The 26,898-nt window shown below is 42.0% G+C and overlaps 1 protein-coding gene across 4 annotated transcripts; it reads left to right on the forward strand.

Annotated features, from left to right (window-relative positions):
- On the forward strand, nucleotides 1-26,189 carry aspm (assembly factor for spindle microtubules). Of its 4 annotated transcripts, none has more exons than XM_037769492.1 (27): nucleotides 1-404; nucleotides 1,824-1,967; nucleotides 2,137-3,670; nucleotides 4,532-4,627; nucleotides 4,764-4,865; nucleotides 4,991-5,137; nucleotides 5,321-5,560; nucleotides 5,669-5,736; nucleotides 5,839-5,980; nucleotides 7,049-7,179; nucleotides 8,287-8,462; nucleotides 9,189-9,334; nucleotides 10,480-10,565; nucleotides 10,669-10,881; nucleotides 11,366-11,570; nucleotides 12,216-12,364; nucleotides 12,581-12,709; nucleotides 13,333-13,527; nucleotides 14,346-18,878; nucleotides 19,536-20,270; nucleotides 20,937-21,086; nucleotides 21,610-21,801; nucleotides 22,209-22,401; nucleotides 22,866-23,020; nucleotides 25,371-25,547; nucleotides 25,697-25,869; nucleotides 25,974-26,189. In XM_037769492.1, exons 1-27 carry the CDS (start codon nucleotides 129-131, stop codon nucleotides 26,074-26,076), a joined length of 10,590 nt encoding a protein of 3,529 aa, XP_037625420.1. In that variant the 5' UTR covers nucleotides 1-128; the 3' UTR covers nucleotides 26,077-26,189. The 4 variants fall into 4 exon arrangements, with proteins under 4 accessions (XP_037625420.1, XP_037625421.1, XP_037625419.1 ...); XM_037769493.1 differs by having other exon boundaries at nucleotides 14,346-18,205; nucleotides 18,863-20,270; XM_037769491.1 differs by having other exon boundaries at nucleotides 14,346-17,609; nucleotides 18,267-20,270.
- Nucleotides 26,190-26,898: the final 709 nt, after the last annotated feature.

Consider the following 26,898-nt stretch of genomic DNA (forward strand, 5'->3'; position numbering starts at 1 on the left):
AATTTCAAACTTGTGTTGATGGAAGCGTGGTTTTAACGTTTGTTATCTGGTTAGTATTGAAGCAGAACAAGGTAGTACTGAAACTAACTGCGTAACATGTAGCTAGCTGCTACTTTCTTTCGTTTGAAATGGCTGAAACAGACACTTCAACGCGGAGAGGAGTGATGGACTTCAGTCCAGTAAAGAGAGACAACGCTAACAAGGAGAACGATGCTCCAGTATTGATGTTGACTCTGTTCTCAAAGGCTCCTTTTGTGACATTTGGATCAGTAAAGTTGGGCACCTCCAGGTCTGTTATTCTGCGTGTCGTCAACCCGACTGAGGATTCAGAAGCTGAGGTTACTGTGGAGAAGATCCCCTCAAGTAGAGGCTTTTCTGTGGACCACAACACCTTCACCATTCAGGTAATGCTGGCTTTATATGTTCTTAACCAGGGAATGAAATTAGCACCTGGACCACCTGCTAAATGTTGGCTGTTGCAGGTGGAAAATTTTGGGTCACCTGCCACCATTGCAGACAGGTTTTCCTTATATTAAGAAATATTATTTTTTTTAAAAGCAATTCTAAAGCTTAAATTAAATATATATGGTAACACTTCATTTTACAGGTCCACACATTTCATGGTAATTAGGTGATAATTAGCAAGTAACCTATTTGAAATTTCTTTGGAATTACTGCCAAATTACCCCAATATTTACCTATAAATGTATTGAAAATTACTTTATTATAAACATTAATGACAATAACCTGATATTTTCAGGTGGAATTTCATTCATTCATTCATTCTCACTGTGCAATATCATTTTCCACTTGTGCACTTTTGGTAATAGTCTGTTTATTGTCAATACTGTATATACTGCTCCTATTTTTATACTTCCTTCTATTTAAATGGTTCATATTTTGTTACACTTTGTTTAGCTCTTTTTTACTGTGTTAGCTGATGCATCTTGTTTTTTTGCACTATCCCCTTTGCTGCTGTACACTGCAAATTTCCCCACTGCAGGACTAATAAAGGAATATGTTATCTTATTTAATAATTATATTCTGCTACTTCTCAATAGCTGGTAATTTATTTAATACATTTTACAGGAAAAGAATGCAAAGTGAATTGATATGCTTTATTTCCATGTCTGCTGGTAAATAGATGATAATTAGCAAATAACTTCTTTGAAATTTCTGAAATTACTCCCTGAATCATGACATCAGCTACCAGGTTACATTTGTGTAGACAACAAGTCACACAATGGTGATCAGAAGTGTCTTCTATTAGTTTTGGTCTAAAGGCCCTATTTTAACAATTATATACTATTTTAGCATATAATTATTAAATTGGGGTAATTTGGCAGTAATTCCAAAGAAATTTCAAAAAGGTTACTTGCTAATTATCACCTAATTACCATGAAATTTGTGGACCTGTAAAATGAAGTGTTACCAAATATGTTCATGCATTAAGGTTACATGATATATTCCATAATTCTACAGTCTGGTACCACTGACTCAGCGTTTACAATTTTAAAGCGTTCTACTTAGATTTCAGAAGTGGCAGACAAAAAAAATCAGTGGCTTGTAGAAATGTTCAGTGACCTGCTCAGTGGAAGGTGAGAAAAAAGGTTCATTTCAGACCCTGGATACAACACACGTCGTACAGCCTGTACGTTAAACCAAGCGGCTGTCATTCTCAGCTTTTTGCAAAAAATAAACATTATTATTATTATTATTATATCTACGTTGTCCTAATTTCACGTGTTAGATAAACATATTGATCAATGTCAGATAATTGCAGTTGTTCCTCATCTTGCCTTGTGTGTTTTTTATGTTTACAGCCTGAGGGCTCATTCAGTTTGACAGTAACCTGGACTCCAACAGAAGAAGGTGGAATCAGAGAGCTCATCCTCTTTAATGCCAATGGGGTCCTCAAACAACAGGCTGTACTGCTGGGGAGAGCAGAAGCACCAAAAAAGAAAAAGGTAAAATGTTGCTATGTGTAGAGTTGCGTGTGTGTACAGTAGTGCGGCAGCGACACTGTCCCAAAGCTTCGAATATTTCTTAACGAAGCTTCGAAGCCCCAAAAAATGGTATTCAGGATAGCCCTATGACATATACCTTTTTTTATTATGTTTTTCTTTTGTGTTTCAGAAAAGCTTATGGGACACAATCAAAAACAAAAGGGAGGGTGAAAACGTAGCTGTACCCAGGAGAAAGAAAACCGAACAACCATTGAAGATGGCAGCCAATAAAACCTTCCAGGTGTCCCGAAAGCCACAGTACAAACGGGACAAGCCACGCAGCCCACTTGCTTCTCTCAACGAGGGAAAGGCTGTCAGAGAGAGGTCCCTCTCCAAGCTCAGCCCCGTCGACGATTACTCTCAGAATTCACGAGAGAAGGAGGCCTTGAATTTCACTCAGAGGCAACGATCTCTGGGCTTGTCAGACTTGGAGAATATCCGTCATGTTCAGAGGAACTCTCCTCTTGTTCTACTCGTCCCAGCCGGAAAGCTGATGAACTCTGGCATCATGTCTGCTTGCTCAGATGCTTCGGTGGGCAAACCTGAAAGCAAAGATCTCACCAAAATTCTCAACAGGACGCTGTCACCTATCGGGACACCAGAGATGTTTAAGAAGCTCATGCCACATATTCTGTCAGACAGCCCACTTTCTGCTCCTGTCAATTCTGATTCAGACAGTGTGATAACTGGAACCCCTGTTCTGTCTTTGAAAGATGCACTGGCCCTCATTGACTCTGATCTGAGCCACATTCACACCAGTCCTCGAGACACTAGTTCGAGCTGTGGCTTTTCAGATTCCCTGGAATCCAAGAGTGGAAATCATGGCTGCGGACCTGACGGAAATGTCCTCAAAGCATTACCCGACAGCCCACAGGGGTACGAGTCCGGCGAGCCAAGACTTACTTTCTTTGTGAGCAAAAAGGTTGATGTGACTGAGGTCGTTGCAGAGGCTGATAATGCCACGGGAAGAGTCAAAAAGGCCTCTTTTACCTCCGCCACGGTGATCAAGAGCAAAGCACCGGTGGAGGCAAACAATTCAAGTGGAAGGAAAATAAAGAAGTCAAGGCGAAGGCTCTTGGAGAAAACACTGGAGCTGTCTGACGGCAGCAGTCAGTGTGAGTCTGGACCAGACACTCCAGGCCTGCCTGTTATAGACCCAGATAAAGAAACTAAAGGATGGCAAAGTTCTGAGGCTACCTTCTCCCTGTGTGGTGACGGAGATCAAGCCCAGGAGTTTACCTTCTCCGGCCTGACTCCACGGCCCGACGGCTCGCCTATACCCATCACCTTCCCCGTCACCTCCCCTCCATCTGTGGCCGCCGCTCGCTTCTCTTTCTCTGCCACTTCCACACCTCCTGCTTCTATCGATTTTACTGTCTCCTCTCCGTCGCCCCTGGGCTCATCTTCTCCTCTTTACCACAACCTCATGTCTCCGACTGTTTCGGTACCTCCGTCCGTGCAGGAAGACTCATTTCCCATTCACATAGCAGCGAAGAGCAAGAAGAGGAAGAGCGAGGAGTTCTTGAAAAGTAACGCGACGATCGAGGATGCTGGGAAAGCCGAGCGCGTCAAAAGGAGCAGGGTGGTGGCTGGAAAAACTGAGCCCCCAAGATCAATCCAGGAAAGGAGAAACGCATCACAGAGGCAACCGCCGAGAACAGCGGGTGAGCAAATGTGAAGTATATTGATGTTGGATGTGTGATAATACATTATGTTGTTTTTTATATTAGAGCTTCAAGAATACTTTAGATGTTGTTTCTTCAGTTTCAGACCCGCATATTAAATTCAGTGTAAACAATGATCATTAAATCTGCACTCTGAGGTGCATCAAATATTCAAGACATACTCAGACTCTATGGTCATTTTTGGAGTTTGTGGTGCTGTTGAACTGTATTGCATTCTACAGAGAGGTGTTTCTGTTATTAAGCCTACCCTCATTGATATACATGGGTCGGACAAAATAATAGAAACACTTCAGTATAAAACAATACAATTCAAGCTAGGTGTACCCAATAAACTGGTAACTGAATGGTGAAACTTGAATGGTGCACATATGGGAGTGCATCATGTACGTTTCTTCATTCTTCTTACATTTTTGATTAATGTTATCAGATTATCTGATGTGTAGTAAATGCTAGAAGTTAAAAAATGCCAATTTTGCTTTACAATTATACAAAAAAGAAGGAAAAAAAAGCATTGGCATCACGTCAGTGTGCTGTTGTTAAGTTCATTAAAAATGCGGATTTTATGGAGATTATCAGATTAGTTGCAATAGTACCCTTTGAAAATACACACCTGCAAATAACCCTTTAGTTTTCTTACAATACATATCCTTAATTATGGTTGTAGGTAGTTGGTTACATCCTGGAGTCAGATATTCAGGGCAGCCTCTGTAGATGTGTGCTAATGGAAGTCAATGAAAATATTTGAATATCGATTTCCAAACATGTATCGTAACTTCTGTGTTAAATATCTGCCCTGTTCCTGGATTCTCTGTGTTTACTATGATGCTTTTTTATTTCCAGGCTCAGTGCGATCCATGACTACATCATCTCTAAAGACTGTGAGGTCTGTGGTTCCTGCCCAGGCAAAGCAATCAAGCTCCAAACTCACCTCACAAGGTATAAAATGATGTATAATTGCTTTAAGAAGGGGAATACTTAATTGCTGTTCTTGTATTGTAAGTCTTACTGGGAGATTTTCCAACATAAATAAGTGATGAAATTCAAAAAGATCTTTTATCGGTTATTCACGCAGGTGCCCGGTCTCTGAAGTCATCTGGGGTTTCATCAACAAAGACGGCAAAAGTTGTTGCTGTAGCGCAGTCCAAGCTGACCTTTATCAAGCCGGCACAAACGGGTACAGTATATGATGGCAGGAACATTGTAAAATGAGTGTTTCGTTAGAGTGTGTGTGAAAAGGTATTTAGCTTTTGTTCATCTTAAACATTTTTATTTAGTATTATTCTGCCTCTTTTCTTCCAGCCATACCGAGACACCCGATGCCGTTCGCTGCCAAGAACATGTTCTATGATGAGAGGTGGATTGAGAAGCAGGAGAGGGGATTCACATGGTGGATCAACTACGTCCTCACCCCAGATGACTTTAAAGTCAACACTGAAGTCGCTAAAGGTCAGCAGATCTTTATTGTGTATTGTTCGGTTTCAAGGAATGTATAAATAATCACGCTCTTTGGGTAGCTTCCAGATCATTTGTTGACTCACTCCTTACAGTCGGAACACTTTACGCAGTAATTGCTGAAGTGGAATCTTTATTTGAATGTATCTGTACATTTTTCATTTGTTTCTTGTGTAGTGAATGCTGTGTCCCTTGCCATGGGCAGCGATGACAAGTACGGTGGGCCTAAAGCTCCCACCAAAGAGGAGATGTCTTTCAGCACCTATACGGCCCGACGGAAGTTGAACCGGCTCCGTCGTTCTGCCTGCCAGCTGTTCACCTCTGAGGCCATGGTCAAGGCTATTCAGAAGCTCGAACTGGAGGTGGAGGCCAAGAGGCTGCTCATCCGAAAAGACCGCCACCTTTGGAAGGACATAGGTAAATGAGCATTACGTCATGAATGAAACCTGCAGATGCAGGGGTTTTGAAATGCTCTCAACGAACCCTCGATAAGCCTGAAAGTAACATTGTTTTGTCATCTTTTAGGTGAACGCCGAAAAGTCCTCAACTGGCTTCTTTCCTACAATCCGCTGTGGTTACGGATTGGGCTCGAGGTATTCTTATACAACAGTGTTTACTTCTGTGTTTTATTTGTGTTTGTTAGTTTCTTTTCTATCCATGCTATGCTTGCTAATCACAATGTCGCTCATTATCAGACGATCTTCGGGGAGCTGCTGTCACTGGAGAGCAACAGTGATGCTTTGGGTCTGGCTATGTTCATCCTCCAGCGGCTGCTCTGGAACCCAGACATCGCTGCTCAGTTCAGACACGCCAAAGTGCCTAACCTTTACAAAGACGGTAATTTAAGAGCATTGGTTGTTATTATTGTGTTGTCTGAACTGACTGAGACTGTGGCGCGTTACTGTCAGAGCTGCAGAGGATTATATTTGAATTTAAAGTACAAAAAGGGATATTGAGTGGGTTATCTGGTGTTTTCCCTTTCCCACACAAACCAAAATATAAACCTATTTTGTCATATCATAAACAGAACTACAAAGCCTTATGATGCAAATTGAAAATTAACAACTTGGGTAGAAGTTGAACTTTAAACAACTTGACTTCTTGGCATTCTTTCACTGACATAAACAAAACCTTTTAATTTCTTGCTGACATCCAAGCTGGGACACGGGTCTTGAGCTATGGGATATGAAACATGCGCAGTCTAACTGTATATATATATTTATATATATATAAATTAAAATGAATAGTATGTCATAGCATCATACTGTCCTCACTTTAGATGAAGTCACACAAAATACTCAACTAACGACTATTAACTACCTGAATTAATCATGAATTGCAGTATTAATAAATGTTTATAAAACATCTATTAACACACTAACTACCATTAATGCATGTCTAAATCATTATATGTATAAATGCAGGCATACATGTTTATCTAAATAGTTTGTTAATCATTTACTTTCTAAATGATCTTGGGAACCATTGACAACTCCTAAATAACTGGTTTGTAATTGATATAATACTTAATTATAAATGGTTAATCCTTCATTTATAAAGTATGAAAGTACATTAAACACATTATAGATGAGCTTATTAATCAAGAATAAAACAGTTTATGAATTACATACTAATGTGTGTTAATGTAGGAATCCTGCTTGCAACTTAAAAGCACGCTCTACTTTAAAAAGATAGTTCATGAAAATGTGAATTTAATCAGTTATAGCACTCATTCATTTAATTTATGATGTAAATAGGGGAATTGATAAAAAAAAATGATTAAAATGTCCTCTTCAGTATAACAAAACAAATGTGTTTCATTTAGTTGTTGTGAAAGTTGTCTACATTTTCAGACTTGTGTTACTTTGGACTGGTGTTAACATCTCTTTACCTTTCCTCTGAAAGGCCACGAGGAGGTGCTGTCTCGCTTTACTCTGAAGAAGCTGCTCCTGCTGGTGTGTTTCCTGGACAAAGCCAAAGAGTCCCGGCTGATAGAGCACAACCCCTGTCTGTTCTGCTTGGATGCAGAGTTCAAGGTAGGCCCTCCCATGTCAACAACAAACATTAAATACATAAAAAAAAAATATATATAAAATCATAATTTTAGTATTTGTATCTTGTCTCAGATCTATCAGGATTGCATCATTTTTGTTTTTTGGTACTGTCTGATACCCGATGCTGTTTATACCAAAATTAGGAGGAACATTTGTTGATTTTTAGTACATAGATTCAAGATTCAAGCCCTTTATTGTCATTGTGTAGTACAACGAAATTAGACTGTGACAATCCCATAGGTGCTAATGAAAAGATAATACAAGAAAAAAAAAAGAGATGCAATATATAAAAAATATATATATAAAAGATAATACAATATAAAATATAATAATAGTAAAAGTACATAATAATTAAGATATAAAAGCTATAAAATTCAGATAATGGAGAAATACGAAACATTAATTCCACCCTTCCCTTGTTCCATCAGGGCTTAACTGTGTGTGACAAATGTCTGTTTCTGCTCCGTGCTGTCATCTTCAGTTGTCCGCAGAACAGACAGTTAGTCTGATTATTGAGTCTGGCAGTGTGTGAAGTGTGTCCTACTGTGTAAATGACTGTACTATATTGACCTACCTCTTAGTTAATGTGGGAGTTGAGACCAACACTTACACTTTACATAAATATATACATACAGAACAATTATAAGACCGACTCCTGAAGAGTTCATGATCAGCAGATGGATCATATTTGTAAGAAGAAAAATTACCTCATTCTTAGAATATTTATATACCAAATCTTACTTTGAGCGGATTTATAGATACAGTATCAGCTCAGATTTATAAGCCATGACCATAGTTTGGAGTTATTTATGAATTCCTTCAGGGCTGTAGGTTTCAAATGAGAAAACAATAAAACATGTACATAGGGTCTAATCTACCTTTTGTATCTGAGAGGGAGAAAGTGCACTGGTATGTATTTCACAGACGTGAACCTCACATTCCCCACTATTATGTTTTCTGAATTTTAATCCATCATTCAACATAATGATCAAACCTTTTTCACATTGTTTATTTTGTTTCCTCTCATTAGATCTTTTTGTGTTGTATTAAACTCTGACGTGCTTTTTTTTTTTTTTTTTTTCTTTACAGACGAGTAAAGACCTGCTCCTGGCCTTCTCCAGGGACTTCCTGAGCGGAGAGGGGATCCTGCCCCGGCATCTCGGCTACCTGGGGTTACCCGTCTCCCACGTTCAGACGCCCCTGGACGAGTTCAACTTCGCTGTGAAGAATTTGGCAGTTGACTTGAAATGCGGCATTCGTCTAGTGTGAGTGAGACGGCATGAATTTTAATGTGATGCTCTGATCCCCGTTGGGATGTTCGCTTTTCTCAGAGGTCAGGTTCAGCTCCACGGCAGTATCCCTGCAGCTGGGAGGGATTCAGTGTTCAGCAGAGCTGTTTCAGCCTGGGGATTTCCTCCCTGGGATTCTCACTGAAGGATGCTCTCTCCAACTGCCCTACCGATAGAACTGCATTGCTCTCTGATCATAGTTCAATCTCGTGACTGTGTGTCTCTTGAAGCTAATTTTTTTTAACATATTTCCCTCCTTTAATGCACCGAAATACGGGTTGAAAGCAGATACTAGTAAATCTCTTCTCCAGTAATTAGACTAGTATTCTTTGACTTATTTTAGACTAGACTTCTTCTTTCCCTGGCTTTTGGAGGATTAAGTGTGAGAGGGTCTGCTTTTTTTCCCCCCAAATGTTAAAACAAAAATGCTTCATAGGATTACAAATTGAAAACAGCTGATCAAGAGTAACCAGTGTAGCTATAGTCTATAATGATGTCGATTTTGGTCTTTTGTGATTTAAGTCTTTACCAATCAAACTACCAGCATTCATTGATTCTACAGTACAAGGAAGATGCCAGGTTATTGGTGGAGTGATAACGTGCAACAAGCATGTAACACCAAAGATGTCAAAAATAGAGGCAAACAAAGATTCTTATGCAGCACCATTATAAAGTGTCTTTCATGTGGGGTTTTGCTTTCAGGCGTGTGATGGAGCTTCTCATCCAGGACTGGAGTTTGTCGGCCAAGCTCCGTCTGCCAGCCATCAGCCGCCTGCAGAAGGTCCACAACGTCGACATGGCTTTGCAAGTGCTCAAAAGCAAAGGGGTGGACCTCAAGACTGAACTCGGTAATTCAGATTTTTCTCCTGAGCAAACAGCACAACGGGGAGACGCTCAACCTGTAAAAAAAAAAAAAACGTTTGTCCTCCACAAAATGAGATTCAGTGTTTTTTTAAGTTCCTGTGTTCTTTCACAGAAGTGTTACATATTCATTGTGTTTTCATACTGGGATGTATCTTTCACCATTGTGACACAGTTCAATTAGCTTTCACTTGAGCGTGAACACCAGCCATTTCACCGCACACCTTTTGTGTTTGATCACAAACAGCTGTTATACAGCTGCACAGTGACATAACTGGATTGCTTCGCCCTTCATGTGACAATATGATTGTTTGTGTTCGTGCACCTCAGCATAAGTGAACATGTGTCAGAGTGACTAAGCGGTCCAGGATGAAAATTAAACAAACTAAACTTTGCCTGCTTACACAACCAGACCTGATGCTTTGAATTTTTAAATCATGAAATGGCTTCAGCAACAGCGGTGTTTAATCCCTAAACAAGTAATACAATTATTAAAGGTGCTAAATTTGATATCCAGAGCACTAATATAGTTGCAAACAACTATTTGCTATGTAAAGATATTAAGGAGTAATGTCTACCTAAGCAGAGAATGAAGTCGCTCTCCCTCTGTGTGGGTTGTAATGCCAGTTTCTACTCGCTTTGTTGACATAGCCGGTGCTGTTCATGCATGTGAGCGTGCCCGACTGGCCTGCTCATGGCCGCCGCTTTGCACTGCTCTCATATGGCGGTTACAGCTGATAACTTTGTCCCGACTGACATCGTCGTCACAAAAGCGTAACACCCACTCTCCGGTTCCCCCTCAGCTTAACACTATTGGCTCTGTCAGCACTTTCGCCGTTGTTAGCACTGTTAGCGGCCACCTGGCTCGCCATCGCCATAGTGTTTTTGGTGATGAAATGGTGAAAAGGCCCCATCACTAATTCCCAAAGCTCAAGGTGATGTCTTCAAATTAATGTTATTTTTCCCCGATCATGGGATCAAATCCAAATATATATGAAACATAAAAAGCAGAAAATCCTCACTTTTGAGAAGGACGAACCAGATCGTTTGCCATTTTTTCTTATTAAATTACTTTTAATGCAATTAACTGATGTGGTTCAAAGGTATTTAAGCACCGTGTTTTTATTTTCAGGCTCCAACATTGATTCCAGAGACATTGTGGATGGACACAGAGAGAAGACACTGAGCCTCTTGTGGAAAATCATCTTCGCGTTTCATGTATGTATTCGACTTTGTTTCCAGTCAGTCACAAAAATTGTAATTCATTTCCTAACCCGTGGAAAGAGTTGATTGATATGCTGTTGTCAAATGATCTGTTCAGGTGGAGGTGGTTTTAGACGAGGATCAGCTGAGGGAGGAAATTGGCTTCCTGAAGAGAACTTTGAGGACCAAACGGAGGCTGGCGTCTCTGAGGGCCGATCGGGGCCTTCAGATGAGTCCTGCCAAGACCAAGGCGCCGTATGAACACAGCAGCACTAAGATCACCCTGCTGATGGACTGGGTCCGAGCTGTGTGCGACTTCTACAATCTCAAGGCGAGTTTGACATTTTTATTTTCAGCTCACAGGCTAAAGAAAATCCCTTTGTGTTTGGTTATATTGGTTATGATTTAATTTCGTCTGGTTGGGCAGGATGATGTGTTACTTTGTTCACCTACTGTATTTTTTGTCATTTGATATATTATTGAGCTGTTATTCTGTTATAGCCTTTGGTGCTGTGTCTCTGGCGGTGGTCTCACCTAAAAATACTTTTCAAGTTTAAAACTTAAACAGTGTTTAAACAGGCTGGTGTTTGCTTGGGTTGCTAAACTGTTGTGTTTACATTGACCTGCTGTATGCACACTCACTGTGGTCAAAATGTCGTAACGTGATAGTTATCATCAGACGAAATGTCAAATGCTTAGAGATGGTTACATTTCCAACTTTTCTAGCTTATTTTTATAGCCTTAAATTACTGTCACAGTCTCACAAGTCCTCCTTAAAGAAAACTGTAAATGAAGTGTATTGTCTGTCTGTGCAGGTGGAGAACTTCACCGTGGCGTTCTCGGATGGCCGCGTCCTCTGCCACCTTATCCACCACTACCACCCCAGTCTCCTGCCAGAGAGGGTTGTCAGTCACAGCACCACCCAGACTGTCGAGTGCTCACCGAGGGGTCGCCTGGAGCTCAACTGCTCAGCCAGCGACTCCGACAACTCCTTTGACTCCTTGCCGACAGGCTTGAACGGTACTCATCAGCTGCGTGCTGTGTCTTCTGTGCAATTATCTGCTTGGATGCACTTTTAAAAAGTGGATGTTTATACATCACACGGACATTTGTGGTGCATTAGAGTGTTGAAAACAGGGAATAAAAGACGTCTGCGGCAAAATAAGAGATTTGGGGAAATCTTTGAATGTTGACCAAGGAATAAACGAGGGTACCAATCCGACTTTTCAGTCCCCATAGCGATAACTGGACTTTGGGTATCGGCCAGTAACGAGTACCAATCTGATACCAGTATTTCATTAATAAGTATTTGTAGTATTATAAGTATTTGTAACAAACATTAATGAGGAGGAGAATTTTCCAAGTTATTAAAGTACACTGGCGTAGCTTTTGAAATTCATTGAAAAGTTTAAAAAAAAAATTAAATCGGGGCCAATTTTAACTCAAATGCTCAATGTTTCCATTCTGAACTTGATTTCTGCTTGTTTGGAAGGATAGAAAGACCATTATTGTTTTTAATTTTAAAATAAATTTAGAAAAAGTGAATGGCGACAACCCATGGCTCAAAAATTAAACCTGTATGTAGTACTTTTAAAGGGGATTATGAAGAAATTGGAGAGACAGTAACAGACTTGTGATGACCGTATCTGTTATTTTTGTGAACAGACCCAGATTCTCCATCAGTGAAATTTAAAGAGCTCCTTGAGAATGAGAAAAACAACTTCGGACAGGTCAACACGGCTGTGTCTTTCCTGGGCGGAGTTCCGGCCATGATCAACCCAGCCGACATGTCCAACACCATCCCCAATGAGAAGGTGAGACCAGACAGGAGGAACACAGATCATTGTTTTTATTGGAATCATATCTGTAGGATACATTACCAATGTATAATAAATGTGTCAGTGGAGCAGACTTAGGCATGGAAACCCTACTTGTAAACTCTACTTATCCCTTACTCGGATTACATGACCTGGATGACTGAGAACCTTCACAAACATACTTCACTTTCATCCACAACTGTTTATTTCCAGGTGGTGATGTCTTACCTGTCCTTCCTGTGCGCTCGTCTTCTGGACCTGCGCAACGAAACCAGAGCAGCTCGGGTCATACAGGGCGCCTGGAGGAAATACAGATTAAAGAAAGACCTGCAGCTCTACAAGGTTGGTTCAATGTTTGGTACAGCTGCACAGTGATGGAATTTTATTTATCTGATCTATTTTATTTATTTTTGCTGTTTTGTGTGTCAATGTTTTGTGCTCTTTGTTCTAACCCTGCTTTGTTTTCTGTTTTATTTGATTTTCTTGTTAGACTTTTTTGTTGGTCACAGTGAAAACGAAATAGTGCCAGATATTACTTTAGTCATGGTTGCGCTATTGTTGTTTCCATGTGGACATCTCAAGTACTGTCGCTGCTTTTTGTGATATTAGCTTCGTACATACAATATTTGTAAAAAAAAAAAAAGAAAGAAAATGTAGATAAATTACACCAATGCTGTACAATATTTCATTTATAATTTCCTTTATACAATGATTACATTGAAAATAAGTTTGTGTTATTTTACTTGTGTGAAATAGTCGTTGGAGCACTGTACTATATTTGAATTATTAAAAAGGTCATTTGATACATTATTATAAAAATATTGATTATAGCCACAGTAAGCAGGAAGGAGACAGAAAGGGGTCGCTCGTACTGATGGACGGAGCATTATCACCTGAATCTGCAGAAATTTATAAACTTAAATTGATGAACAATAATAAGTTTATTGATTTTTGTTTGGACACAGGAAAGAAACATTGCTGCTTCGAAAATCCAGTTAGTTGTGAGGAGTTTTCTCCAGAAGCGCAGAGCTAAGAGGCAGAATCAAGCTTCCATTATCATCCAATCGGTCTGGAGGGGTTTTGCAGCCCGCAACAGGCTGAGGCTAAAAAAACGGGCTCAACTTCGGGCTCTGCAGCATGAAGCAGCAACTGTCATCCAGGTAGGTGTTTATTTCATAAGTGAAGATGAAAAATGAAATACAGATGACCAAGTTGTACATGATAAACCATTTAAAGTTTTTGCTTTAAAGGAACCGTGTGTAACATTTCGGGGGATCTATTAGCAGAAATGGAATATTCATAACTGTGTTTTCGTTTGGTTAAAATGAGCCCTTCATATCTATATAGGGAGCGGGTCCTCTTCACGAAGTCCACCATGTTGCTCTGCCAATGTTTTTACAGTAGCCCAGAACAGACAAACCAAACACTGGTTCTAGAGAGAGACAGTTACCTGAAGGCCACCGTAGTTCTCCGACACGCTTGTGAAAGTGCGCTTACATGAGACGCAGAGTGCAAAACCGTGGTACCGCCAGCCGCTGTCTGACTTCCGTCACTCCTAAAGTAGTGCTATTATGGTAAGAATGGCTTCTGAGCGAGGCGAACGCCATAACCACGGTTTTACACTCTGCGGCCCACGTTACCGCAGCCTTGGAAAGGGAAGAGTGAGCGGAGGGGTACTCAGTTGGTTGCAATCTGAAACCACTCCACTCGATGCTGCCTAAATCCTACACACTGTACCTTTTAATATCTAGAATTGATTCAAAATGAAAAATAACAGATGTTACAGTAGAAATAAGAGTATATTTTGTAGCATTTTCGGGTGTTGATGACTTTGACTTGTTGATCTGATTTTGTTTTTCTTACCTCAGACAGGTTTTGACACATTGATGTCCTGAACTTACATGCTGTTTAGTCAAAATTAGATTTTCTGCTTCTGTAATTGTCCGTTGAATAGATTGTTCTTATCTTGTCCATGCAGGCTCAATGGCGGATGTTCTCGGTCATGAGGGCTTACCAACGCCTCAGATACTACACCATTGTTGTCCAAGCACAATGGCGAATGAGGAGGGCAGCCTCTGCTTATGGAAGAATCTACTGGGCGGCAACTGTCATTCAGAAGCACTCGCGAGCATGGGCTCTGGCAAAAAGAGATCGGGAATATTATCTCTCCCTTAGAGCTGCAGTGGTGAAAATACAGAGAGGGTACAGAGGATGGAAAACCAAGGAAACAGAAAAGGAAAACCGTGCTGCCAAAGTGATACAAGCCGTGTTTAAGAAATGGTATGAGGAAAAAATGGCTAAAAGAACTGCCGCTGCTGTTAAGATTCAGTCTTGGTACAGAATGCGGATGTGTCTCCATCAATACAGAAAGATCAAGAGAAACACTGTGCTCATTCAAGCCCAGTACAGAGGTCATGCACAGAGGCGCTGCTTTCAGATGTTGAAGCTGCAGCACCACTCGGCTATTGTCATTCAAAGTGCCTTCAGAGGGCATGCTGTCAGAAAACAGGTGGCAAAGATGAGATGCGCTGCAGTCATAATCCAGCGCTGGTTCGGAGCCTCCATGGAAAGGCAAATGTTTGTGAGGATGAAATGTGCTGCCGTTACCATACAGGCAGCTTACCGCGGAAAAGTGGCTCGGGAGTCGCTGAGAGAACAGCACAAGGCAGCAACGGTAATCCAGGCAGCTTTCAGGAAGTATGCTGCCCAACGGCGCTACCTTGTCCTGAGAAAAGCTGCAGCTGTGATGCAGCGAAAGTACAGAGCCACAATGTTGGCTCGCGAGACAAAGAAGGATTACGATGCTCTTAGGAATGCTGCACTTGTCATACAAGCTAACTGGAGAGGCAGGGCTGACAGGAAGGGGATAGAGAAGCGGCATCAGTGTGCAACACTGATACAGGCTCACTACCGTCGGCACAAAGCACAAGCAGAGTACAGGTCCAAGAAGGCCTGTGCTGTGGTCGTACAGCGTCGCTACAGAGCTTATGTGGCTGTAAAGGAGATGAGGAAAGCGTTCCTGCACACGAGAGCAGCCTGTGTTACACTCCAAGCTGGATTCAGAGGTATGAGAGTTAGGACAGAGCTGAGGAAAAATCACTGGGCAGCGACTGTCATTCAGTCTTCAGTTAGGATGTTTTTATGTAAGAAACAATATTTCCTCCTACAAAGTGCAGCAATAATAATCCAAAGTCGATACAGAGCTCTTCTGGTCTGCAGGGCACAGCAAAAAGAATACAGAGAGCTGAAGCAGGCCACCATAAGAATGCAAGCCGTCTACCGGGGATTTAGAGCGAGAGAAGACCTAAAGAAGAAGCACAACGCTGCCAGAGCGATCCAAACTCAGTTCAGGATGCACAGAATGCGTATGGCTTACCTCGCCACCAAGTGCGCTGCCATCATTATTCAGGACCGCTACAGGGCCAAAATGCTCAGGGATCAACAGATGCAGAGGTACAGGACAATGAAATCCGCAGCGGTCATCATCCAGGCAGCATATCGTGGCCACAGAGCCAGGAGGAAGATCGTAGAGATGTATCGAGCTGCGACAATCCTTCAGAGAAAGTTTCTCACCATTAGGGAAAGAAATAGCTTCCTAGCTCTCAAGGCCGCAGCTTTGGCTTGTCAGCAGATGTACAGAGCAGTGACTTTGGCAAGAAAAGTCCGCTTGGACTATCTGTCAAAGCGCAGGGCAGTTATTTGTATGCAGGCAGCCTACAGAGGATGCAAGGTCAGAAAGCAGTTGCGTATCCAGCATGCGGCAGCTGTGACAATTCAGTCTCACTTCCGAAAATACCAGCAGAGAACCTTCTACAAGACTCTCCGCTGGGCTGTCAGTGTTTTGCAAACACGTTACAGAGCCAACAAGAAAATGAGAGAGGAGATGCAAGCCCTGAGTGCCAAGAGAAATGCTGCTGTTGTCTTACAAGCTGCCTTCCGGGGAATGAAATCCAGACGAATCGTCAAACAAAGGCATCAAGCTGCCAGTGTTATCCAGAGAGCTTACAGAACACAGTGTGAACATAAGCAGTATCTGACCTTGAAATCCTCCGTCCTCACCATTCAGCGGAGGTATCGGGCCACTGTAGCAGCGAAGGAACAAATGCAAAAATTCCAAACAATGCGCAGCGTTGCTGTTGTCCTCCAGGCAGCATACAGAGGTCAGCGGGTCAGAAAGGAAGTCGCTCGTCAGCATCAGGCTGCCACTGTGATCCAGTCTGCATTCAGAAAGCACAGAGAGGAAGTCAAATTCCAGGCCATGCGTCTGTCCGCCATTATCATCCAAAGACAATATCGCTCCTGGATGCTTCAAAGACGAGAAAGAGAAAAGTACCTGAAAGCGAGACATTCAGCCATCGTTCTTCAAGCAGCTTTCAGAGGTCATCTTGTGCGAACCAACATTGCCAAGATGCACAGGGCAGCTACCGTCATTCAAGCAAACTTCAAATGGCATAAACAGCAGTCAGCCTTCAGGAGACAACGCTGGGCAGCCTGTGTCTTACAGCAGAGGTTTAGAGCTCAGAGGCAGAGAAATCTTGAGATGAAACATTATCAACAGTGCAGAAATGCAGTCATCATGTTACAGGCTGCATATCGTGGAATGAAATCCAGACGAATCATCAAACAAAGGCATCAGGCTGCCAGTGTTATCCAGAGAGCTTACGGAACACACTGTGAACACAAGCAGTATCTGAAATTAAAATCCTCCGTCCTCACCATTCAGCGGAGGTATCGGGCCACTGTTGCAGCAAAGGAACAAATGCAAAAATACCAAACAATGTGCAGCGCTGCTGTTGTCCTCCAGGCAGCATACAGAGGTCAGCAGGTCAGAAAGGAGGTTGCTCGTCAGCATCAGGCTGCCACTGTGATCCAGTCTGCATTCAGAAAGCACAGAGAGGAAGTCAAATTCCAGGCCATGCGTCTGTCCGCCATTATCATCCAGAGATGCTATCGCTCCTGCATTCTTCAAAGACGAGAAAGAGAAAAGTACCTGAAAGCGAGACATTCAGCCATCATTCTTCAAGCAGCTTTCAGAGGTCATCAAGTGCGAACCAACATTGCCAAGATGCACAGGGCAGCTACTGTCATTCAAGCAAACTTCAAGAGGCATAAACAGCAGTCAGCCTTCAGGAGACAACGCTGGGCAGCCTGTGTCTTACAGCAGAGGTTTAGAGCTCAGAGACAGAGAAACACTGAGGTGAAACATTATCAGCAGGTCAGGAAAGCTGCTATCATGTTACAGGCTGCATATCGTGGATTGAAATTAAGGCAGAACATCAAACAAAAGCATCAGGCTGCCAGTGTTATCCAGAGAGCGTACAGAGCACACTGTGAACACAAGCAATATCTGAACTTAAAATCCTCCGTCCTCACCATTCAGCGGAGGTATCGGGCCACTGTAGCAGCAAAGGAACAAATGCAAAAATTCCAAACAATGTGCAGCGCTGCTGTTGTCCTCCAGGCAGCATACAGAGGTCAGCAGGTCAGAAAGGAAGTCGCTCGTCGACATCAGGCTGCCACTGTGATCCAGTCTGCATTCAGAAAGCACAGAGAGGAAGTCAAATTCCAGGCCATGCGTCTGTCCGCCATTATTATCCAAAGACAATATCGCTCCTGGATGCTTCAAAGACGAGAAAGAGAAAAGTACCTGAAAGTGAGACATTCAGCCATCGTTCTTCAAGCAGCTTTCAGAGGTCATCTTGTGCGAACCAACATTGCCAAGATGCACAGGGCAGCTACTGTCATTCAAGCAAACTTCAAGATGCATAAACAGCAGTCAGCCTTCAGGAGACAACGCTGGGCAGCCTGTGTCTTACAGCAGAGGTTTAGAGCTCAGAGGCAGAGAAATCTTGAGGTGAAACAATATCAACTGTGCAGAAATGGAGTCATCATGTTACAGGCTGCATATCGTGGAATGAAATCCAGACGAATCATCAAACAAAGGCATCAGGCTGCCAGTGTTATCCAGAGAGCTTACAGAACACACTGTGAACATAAGCAGTATCTGAACTTAAAATCCTCCGTCCTCACCATTCAGCGGAGGTATCGGGCCACTGTAGCAGCAAAGGAACAAATGCAAAAATACCAAACAATGTGCAGCGCTGCTGTTGTCCTTCAAGCAGCATACAGAGGTCAGCAGGTCAGAAAGGAGATTGCTCGTCAGCATCAGGCTGCCACTGTGATCCAGTCTGCATTCAGAAAGCACAGAGAGGAAGTCAAATTCCAGGCCATGCGTCTGTCCGCCATTATTATCCAAAGACAATATCGCTCCTGGATGCTTCAAAGACGAGAAAGAGAAAAGTATCTGAAAGCGAGACATTCAGCCATCGTTCTTCAAGCAGCTATCAGAGGTCATCTTGTGCGAACCAACATTGCCAAAATGCACAGGGCAGCTACTGTCATTCAAGCAAACTTCAAGAGGTATAAACAGCAGTCAGCCTTCAGGAGACAACGCTGGGCAGCCTGTGTCTTACAGCAGAGGTTTAGAGCTCAGAGACAGAGAAACACTGAGGTAAAACATTATCAGCAGGTCAGGAAAGCTGCTATCATGTTACAGGCTGCATATCGTGGATTGAAATCCAGACGAATCATCAAACAAAGGCATCAGGCTGCCAGTGTTATCCAGAGAGCTTACAGAGCACAATGTGAACTAAAGCAATATCTGAACTTAAAATCCTCCGTCCTCACCATTCAGCGGAGGTATCGGGCCACTGTAGCAGCAAAGGAACAAATGCAAAAATACCAAACAATGCGCAGCGCTGCTGTTGTCCTTCAGGCAGCATACAGAGGTCAGCAGGTCAGAAAGGAGGTTGCTCGCCGGCATCAGTCTGCTACTGTGATCCAGTCTGCATTCAGAAAGCACAGAGAGGAAGTCAAATTCCAGGCCATGCGTCTGTCCGCCATTATCATCCAGAGATACTATCGCTCCTGTATTCTTCAGAGGCAAGAAAGGGCAAAGTACCTGATAGCGAGACATTCAGCCATCGTTCTTCAAGCAGCTTTCAGAGGTCATCAAGTGCGAACCAACATTGCCAAGATGCACAGGGCAGCTACTGTCATTCAAGCAAACTTCAAGAGGTATAAACAGCAGTCAGCCTTCAGGAGGCAACGCTGGGCAGCCTGTGTCTTACAGCAGAGGTTTAGAGCTCAGAGACAGAGAAACACTGAGGTGAAACATTATCAACAGTGCAGAAATGCAGTCATTAATCTACAAGCTGCCTTCCGTGGAATGAAATCTAGAAGAATAATCAAACAACGGCACCAGGCCGCCAGTGTTGTGCAGAGAGCTTACAGAGGCTTCTCCGAACGTCAGCAGTATCTGAAATTAAAATCCTCCGTCCTTACTATTCAGCGAAGATATCGGGCTGCTGTTGCAGCCAAAGCACAAAGAACACAATACCTGGAAATGCGCAGTGCAGCCATCATCGTTCAGGCAGCATACAGAGGTCAGCAGGTCAGAAAGGAGGTCGCTCGTTGGCATCAGGCTTCCATTGTGATCCAGTCTGCATTCAGAAAGCACAGAGAGGAAGTCAAATTCCAGGCCATGCGTCTATCCGCCATAATCATCCAAAGACACTATCGCTCCTGTATGCTTCAGAGGCAAGAAAGAGAAACGTTCCTGAAAATGAAGCAATCCACCACCACCCTTCAGGCAGCGTTCAGAGGCTGGTGTGTCAGGAGGGACTTAAGCCGACAAAATCAAGCTGCCATTGTGATCCAATCGTGGTGGAGATGCTCTGTGCAGAGGCGTATCTTCCAAAGGAAGCGGGAGACGACTGTGACAATTCAGCGGAGGGTCCGGGCAGTGCAGCTCGGCAAGTTGGAGAGGAACAACTACACCCAAATGAGGAGAGCTGCCATCACGCTTCAGACACACTGCCGAGCCTGGATTGCAAGACGACAGGTAATGGGCTTTATTTAAAGTTCACTGTTTGCTAGAACTTTTTTTTCCTGCTTTCCAAACAACCTTTAGTTTGAATTCACTAACCTTGTAGAGTCTTGAAAATTGCTTACAACAGGTAACAGCAAACTGTCTTTTAACAAATGGTAATTTGATATGGATAGACGAAATTGAAATGAATATACTGAAATTAACTGACCTTGTGATTTGTTGTAAACAGGCTAAAAAAGGCAAAAAAAAAAAATATTATAGAATAGAAGGACTGGGCAATATGACGATATAATCATCAAAATGATATAAAAATGTATATCGTACATATTTTTCAATATCTGTTCTATCTCGATATAGGCTAGGCCTATATATGTTTCTTTCTGTCTATGATTTCACTTAAAACTTTTATAGTCATTTTACACATAAGTTCTTAAATGAGAAAATACTCATTTCATTTATGAAAGTATTTAATTCACACAGGACTATACAAAAATAGGTTTTACCATGTGGTTATTTCATATAGACTATTATTTATTGAATTACTAGAAAACATGATATGTCGTGATATACTGTATATTGTTATTAAGATATGAAATGACCTATATCGTGATAGAAGATTTTGGCCATATTGCCCAGCCCTAGATTATAGTGCTTTATTTTTATGTTATTGTGTTCCAGGTACTAGAGAGAGCCAAGGCAGAGAGGAGGCTGCGTTTTACGTCAGCGGTCTTCCATCATCTCAGTGCCATAAAGATCCAACGAGCTCTGAGAGCCCACTGGGCTTTAGAGTCGGCCAAAAGACAAATCCATTCTGTCATCACCGTACAGGTACAGAAACATAGGCCCTGTTGTACTGCAAAGTGCATTATTACTGTATCATACTGTCGGAGATGTGTCTGTGTTTTTGTTCCACTGCTTTGCACGGAGCTGATACCCACCCGCAATGGTGCCGGCGGTATGGAGGTCCCGCCGGTACAAATAACCTTATATTTTGATGTTCATAAAATGTACCCAAATTCACCAATATGTAGGATATTACTACTGACATTCATGTAATATTACATCACAACGTCTGCTCTATTAGCTGTGTTGCTACTACGTGTTTCTTTGATCGGATCACAAGTGGCATGTGGAGATGCATTCTAATGCCAGGTCTGAACAAACGTCCTTAAAGCTATCCACTTGTGATCCAAACACTGAGGACGCATGTCAATACCAGGTCTGAACAGGGCCATAGAGCCCACAATGCCTTTTTTTTCAAACAAAGATCTGACGCCGAAAAGCACTTCTGATGAATTTAATGAATCAGTGAAGAACATTTCTTATAATGATTCCCTTGTTTTTTCTCTAGCGATGGGTGAAAGCAAGGCAGCAGAGGAAACGGTATCTGGAGGACAGGAGGAAGGTGATTTTAGCCCAGAGAGCGGTCAAGCGCTGGTTAGCTCGTCGCCACAAGGCTGCGTCCGTCATCCAGCGGGCCGTCCGCAAATTCCTCCTTCTCCGGCGCCAGAAGAGGGTTCAACAGGGCATTGTCAAAGCTCAGGTACTACAGTCAGTGTTGAATTTGGTACAAATGACTTCTGTTCTCTTATTAAAGAACTCAGGTGTTGTGATGCTAAGTAATAGTCCAAAGTATAGATATTAGTAGACAAAGAAGTCAATAAAATGTTAGTGTCTGTAACGGTGTATTGACCAAAAGTCAAACTGTCCAACCTTCTTCCTAGGACATATGAACACATGAGGGCAGTAAGACTCTAACAAAATCTTTAGTTTGAATGGATGGTAGTTTTGTTTTTTATTGAGTGGATATATACCATTTTAATCCTCACACAGGCTCCTCCCTTTGGCATAAAATGGTAAACATCCTTTGATCCGATGCACAAATGATTAGCAACTAATTTGAGTTTTTGTTTTAATTGTCTTTTTTTTCTTCTCTCCATCTCCCTCCAGGCTCTGTGGAGAGGACATCGCTCCCGCAGACTAAATGACAATGCCAAGGTGGTTAAGTTGAGACACCGCTTACGCAAAGTCTCTGCCAGCGTCCGAGAGGAGGACAAACTGTACAACAAGACGTCGTCTGCCCTGGACTACCTCCTTAGATACAAACACTTCTCCTACATTCTAGAGGCCCTGAGAAATCTCGGTAAGCTTTACCTAAAAAAAAAAATGATCCTCTGATTTACAGACGTCTCTTTATACATCTATGGCTATGGACTCATTGGCGTTTTCGGTCGAAATTGGCGGCAGCGCTACCGCTGCACCATCTAGCAGCCATTGTCAAAAAAGCACCAGAGTTTTCACCTCTTTGCTTCAATACTCTTTGCTGTGGGAGAAAAAGTTCCTCTTCTGTTGTCTTTTGGTTGCGTGTTGTAATAGCAGAAGTGCTTGTGTTGTCAAGATGAGACTGAGTTCATTACATAAGAAGGTGGCTGACGTGTGTACTCTAAAAATCCAATTAAGTTAAGGCCTATGCACCTCATAGAAAAAATATGAGTATCCTTGTCGTCAGTCTTTTCAGTCACGCAGTTTGACCTGTATGCTCACAGAAGACCGTCTGTGTGTGTGTGTGTGTGTGTGTGTGTGTTACGTGTGTGTGTGCTTTCACAGAGACTGCCACCAGGCTGTCCCCAGAGTGCTGTGAGCGGCTGGTAGAGAGCGGAGCCACCAACGTCATCTTCACACTCATCCGCTGTTGCAACAGGAGCGTCCCCTGCATGGACGTCATCACCTACTCCATACAGATCCTCCTCAACCTCTCCAAGGTACAAACCCAGATCTGCTCTGTTTATCTAGTGTTGCCATGATAAGAAGTAATCAGGCTCTTGTGCTCGGGGCGCTCTGTGGCAAACACACGTTTATGATACTTGCACGTGTTGTTCAACAAGATAATCATCACAAATGAACACCACTTTTATGATTATTGAAGTGTGAATGCTATCGCCAGAAGTAAAAAGCTAACATTAGGCCATAAAAACAAACTACATCATGGTGGCATGAAAACGAGTAGACACAACGAGGCTGTAAAGGCGGACGAGTCGGCGTGATGACGTTTAGTAGTCTCATTTAGCTACTGCCTTTTTTAAGACACGTAAAAGCTTCAAAATTCACAAGTGGGATATTTACTGATGTATTTTATATGTGTCTGTATCTGTATTCCCAAAATGTCAAACTATACTTTTATCTACATATTTATTGTGTCAGTTTGATAACTTCTAGTTTACAACTCATTACTACTACTCGTATTAGTTCATGTTAAAGTACTAATACTGCACACTGTGCTGAATAACCAGTAACTGAGGATTGACGGAGAAGGCCACAGCATGTCCTCTCTCGCTTCCCCACAGACTTTCTGTTCCTTTTTTATACCAGGCTCAGTTTCTCTTCTGCAAAACCAAGTTCAAACTGAGGGCCAACATCTTTTTGTCTCCGTGTTTAAGTTTAGTGGTTCCTGTTTCCACAGTTTAGTGTGCATCATTGTGGATACTGCTGGAACATTCTGCAAAGTTTGCATTTTCATTCATAATGAGACCAAAAATAAACAAAAATGTTAGGCTCTGATCAGACAGAGCATGTTTTGCAGGTTGAATTACTATGCACTACATACTCAATAGAGAGCCTAAGTCACCCCCTTCCGGTGGAGCAACCATTAGCTACCGCAGGCGACCATAAAAGTAAGACAGAAATTATGTCTATCGCTGATGTACTGCCTGGTGCTAATACTGTGGAACAGCTAGAACGGGACATGGACAGGTGCAAATGGTTTTCCATCCAGTGTGATGAGTCCGTTGACTCCAGCAATACGGCCCAGCTGGCTGTCTTGAATGCCATGAAATCTAAGTTCAGCTAACAAGACTGACAGATGAACATTTAAATGACTCCATAAGAGTGAACCTAAGTGGATACACTCCAGCATGCACCTCTCTTGTTGACTCCATGCAGTGCCAGTCATCTCACTAACTGTTAAAAAGACTCAATGCATGTAACACATGCATATGAACTACAGATGATGAAGGGAATGTGAAGGGAAGTGATATGTGGACAGACAGAAAATAAGGACAAGTAAAATAAGTAACAACATTGTTTTGTTTTCTATGACATTAATCTAAGGCAATTTAATAGTGTGAGCTTGACGCATCACCATCATCATCATTTAATAGTGTGAGCTAACCACTGTGGTTAGCACTGGCGCCTCACAGCTAGAGGGTTGCAGGTTCAAATCTGGCTTAGGGCCCTTCTGTGTGGAGTTTGCATGTTCTCCCCGTGTTAGCGTGGGTTTTCTCCGGGTACTCCGGTTTCCTCCCACAGTCCAAAGACATGCAGGTTAAGTTAATTGTTGACTCTAAATTGCCCGTAGGTGTGAATGGTTGTCGCTCAAAACAGTGAGGCGAAGGTCTCTCCATGAATCACTGCTGATCCTAATGTTGGCTTTTCCTGCCTCAGCGCAGGCTGAGGCAGCGGGGCTCCGCAGCGAGTAACGTAATCGCCTCCCGACCGCAGCCGGAGAGAGCAGGGAGACACCGGCAACCGGTCGGTAACGAGACGACAAAGTTTCTCGCTGCGAAGCTCCGTCACTTCACAAGACACGGGAAACCTCTGTTGGTCTGGAGGAGCTGCAACAATTATTTCTGCACAAACGTCCACTGTACATTCACTAGATATTCTCAGAGCTACTAACTCTCCTGCAGTGTGGAGTGAGCGCGCGTTCACGTCTAGAGGTGGAGCGAGTACGCGCACGGTGTGTTAGTGAAGGCAAGCAGGCAGAGGAGTAGTGAGTCCGGCCACACGCGAGCGCGCATGTGTCCAGACCCGGTACATTTATACGCTTGAAGTTACAAACAGTCCCTTTAAGAAATCAATAATTTGACACAAAAACAGTCCGCATGAGTCCGACATCTGAACTGCGCCCATAGCAACGGTCTGTTATACATAACAACGGTCTGTTATACAGAAATTACAGACCGAAGAACACCGTGATTGACCAATAATCAGAACCGAATATTCCACACAGCCATGTAATAATTAAGTTTAATTCCATGTTTGTTATTTCTTTCTTTTTTCTTCTTTTTCCCCCTCTCCTTCACTCACTCACTCACTCGTGGTTTCCTCCCTCAGTACCACAAGACCATCGATGCAGTGTATTCGGTGGATACTTCTGTTGAAACGCTGCTGGACCTGCTGCAGAGATACCGGGAGAAGGCAGGGGATAAAGTGGCAGAAAAGGGCGGCAGCATCTTCACAAAGGCCTGCTTCCTTCTCGCTCTCCTGCTCCAAGACAAGCACCGTGCTGTGGTCTGTAGCTACTTCAACGACATGACTTTTGAAATACTGTATATTATTCCAATGAATTATGAAAATTGAAATGCCAGATTCTAATTTTACCAGAAATATAGCTATTGTAGTTTTGTAAATGTAATGCAAACTTTTTTTATATTCTTTAGGAGGTTATGAAGCAACCCAAGGTCTTGGATAAGATACACAGTATTTACCGCCTCACTGCTCGCAAACACAAGATGGACGCTGAAAGAACTGTTATGAAACAGAAGATGAACGCATCAATAAATGGGACCTTCTTCTTTGAAGCAACACCTCGTAAATCCCGCCCTGTGCCAAAGTATGTATACAGTATGTGTGCATATATACAGTGCTGTATGTATCTGAGATATACAGATAGTATGCGTTTGCAGCGGAAATTGACATTCTGTTTTTGTTTTTCAGATTTGCACCGGATTGGGTTCTAAAAAAGGACAAGCTCAAAGATATTGTGGACCCTCTCAGGGCCATCCAGCTGGTGGCAAACACACTCTCCATTGTGTTGTAAATAGACAAGCTTTTAAATGTTGATTCATCATCTTGTTTTTTTTACTTCTGGAAATATTTTACATTTCCATGTTTTCCATGTATATAATAAAATGAATTTGTTTCTTAAACATGGGCCAGTTTCATCATCACTATGATTACTAGATTTACAGAGACAGAGGGAAGCTGACGTTTTTTTGACATGCTATACTATAATTTTTTTTTGACATACTATTCTACTACTATGACTTTTTTTTGTATTTTTTCGACATTCTATAGTATGATTTTTTTTCGATGTACTTTACAATGATTTCTTTCCAACATACTATACTAAAACTTTTTTACTATACTGACTTTCTTCGACATACTATACTATGACTTTTTTTCAAAATACTATACTTAACTTTTCTTTCGACATGCTATGCTATGAAAATAGAGTCCAAAAAAAGTCATTCTATAGTATGTAGGAAAACTCATTATGGTATGTAAAAATTAAGAATTATTGCTATATTAAGTCAAAAAAATAAAAGTCATAGTATAGTATGTTGAAAAAAAAGTCATACTATAGTATGTCGAAAAAATAAAAAAAGTCATAGTATAGTATGGCGATGAAATAAAAATAGTCATTATATAGTATGTTGAAAAAAGTCATAGTATAGTATGTCGAAAAAAGAGTAAAAAATGATTTTTATTTTTTATTACTTTTTATGACATACGACAATGACTTTTTTCCCACATACTATACTATGACTTTCTTTCAAAATACTATACTATGACTTTTCTTTCGAAATGCTATGTTATGAAAATAAGGTCCAAAAAAAGTCATACTATGGTATGTCGGAAA

The sequence above is a fragment of the Sebastes umbrosus genome, chromosome 5 (genome assembly GCF_015220745.1).
Source record: "Sebastes umbrosus isolate fSebUmb1 chromosome 5, fSebUmb1.pri, whole genome shotgun sequence".
NCBI lineage: Eukaryota > Metazoa > Chordata > Actinopteri > Perciformes > Sebastidae > Sebastes > Sebastes umbrosus.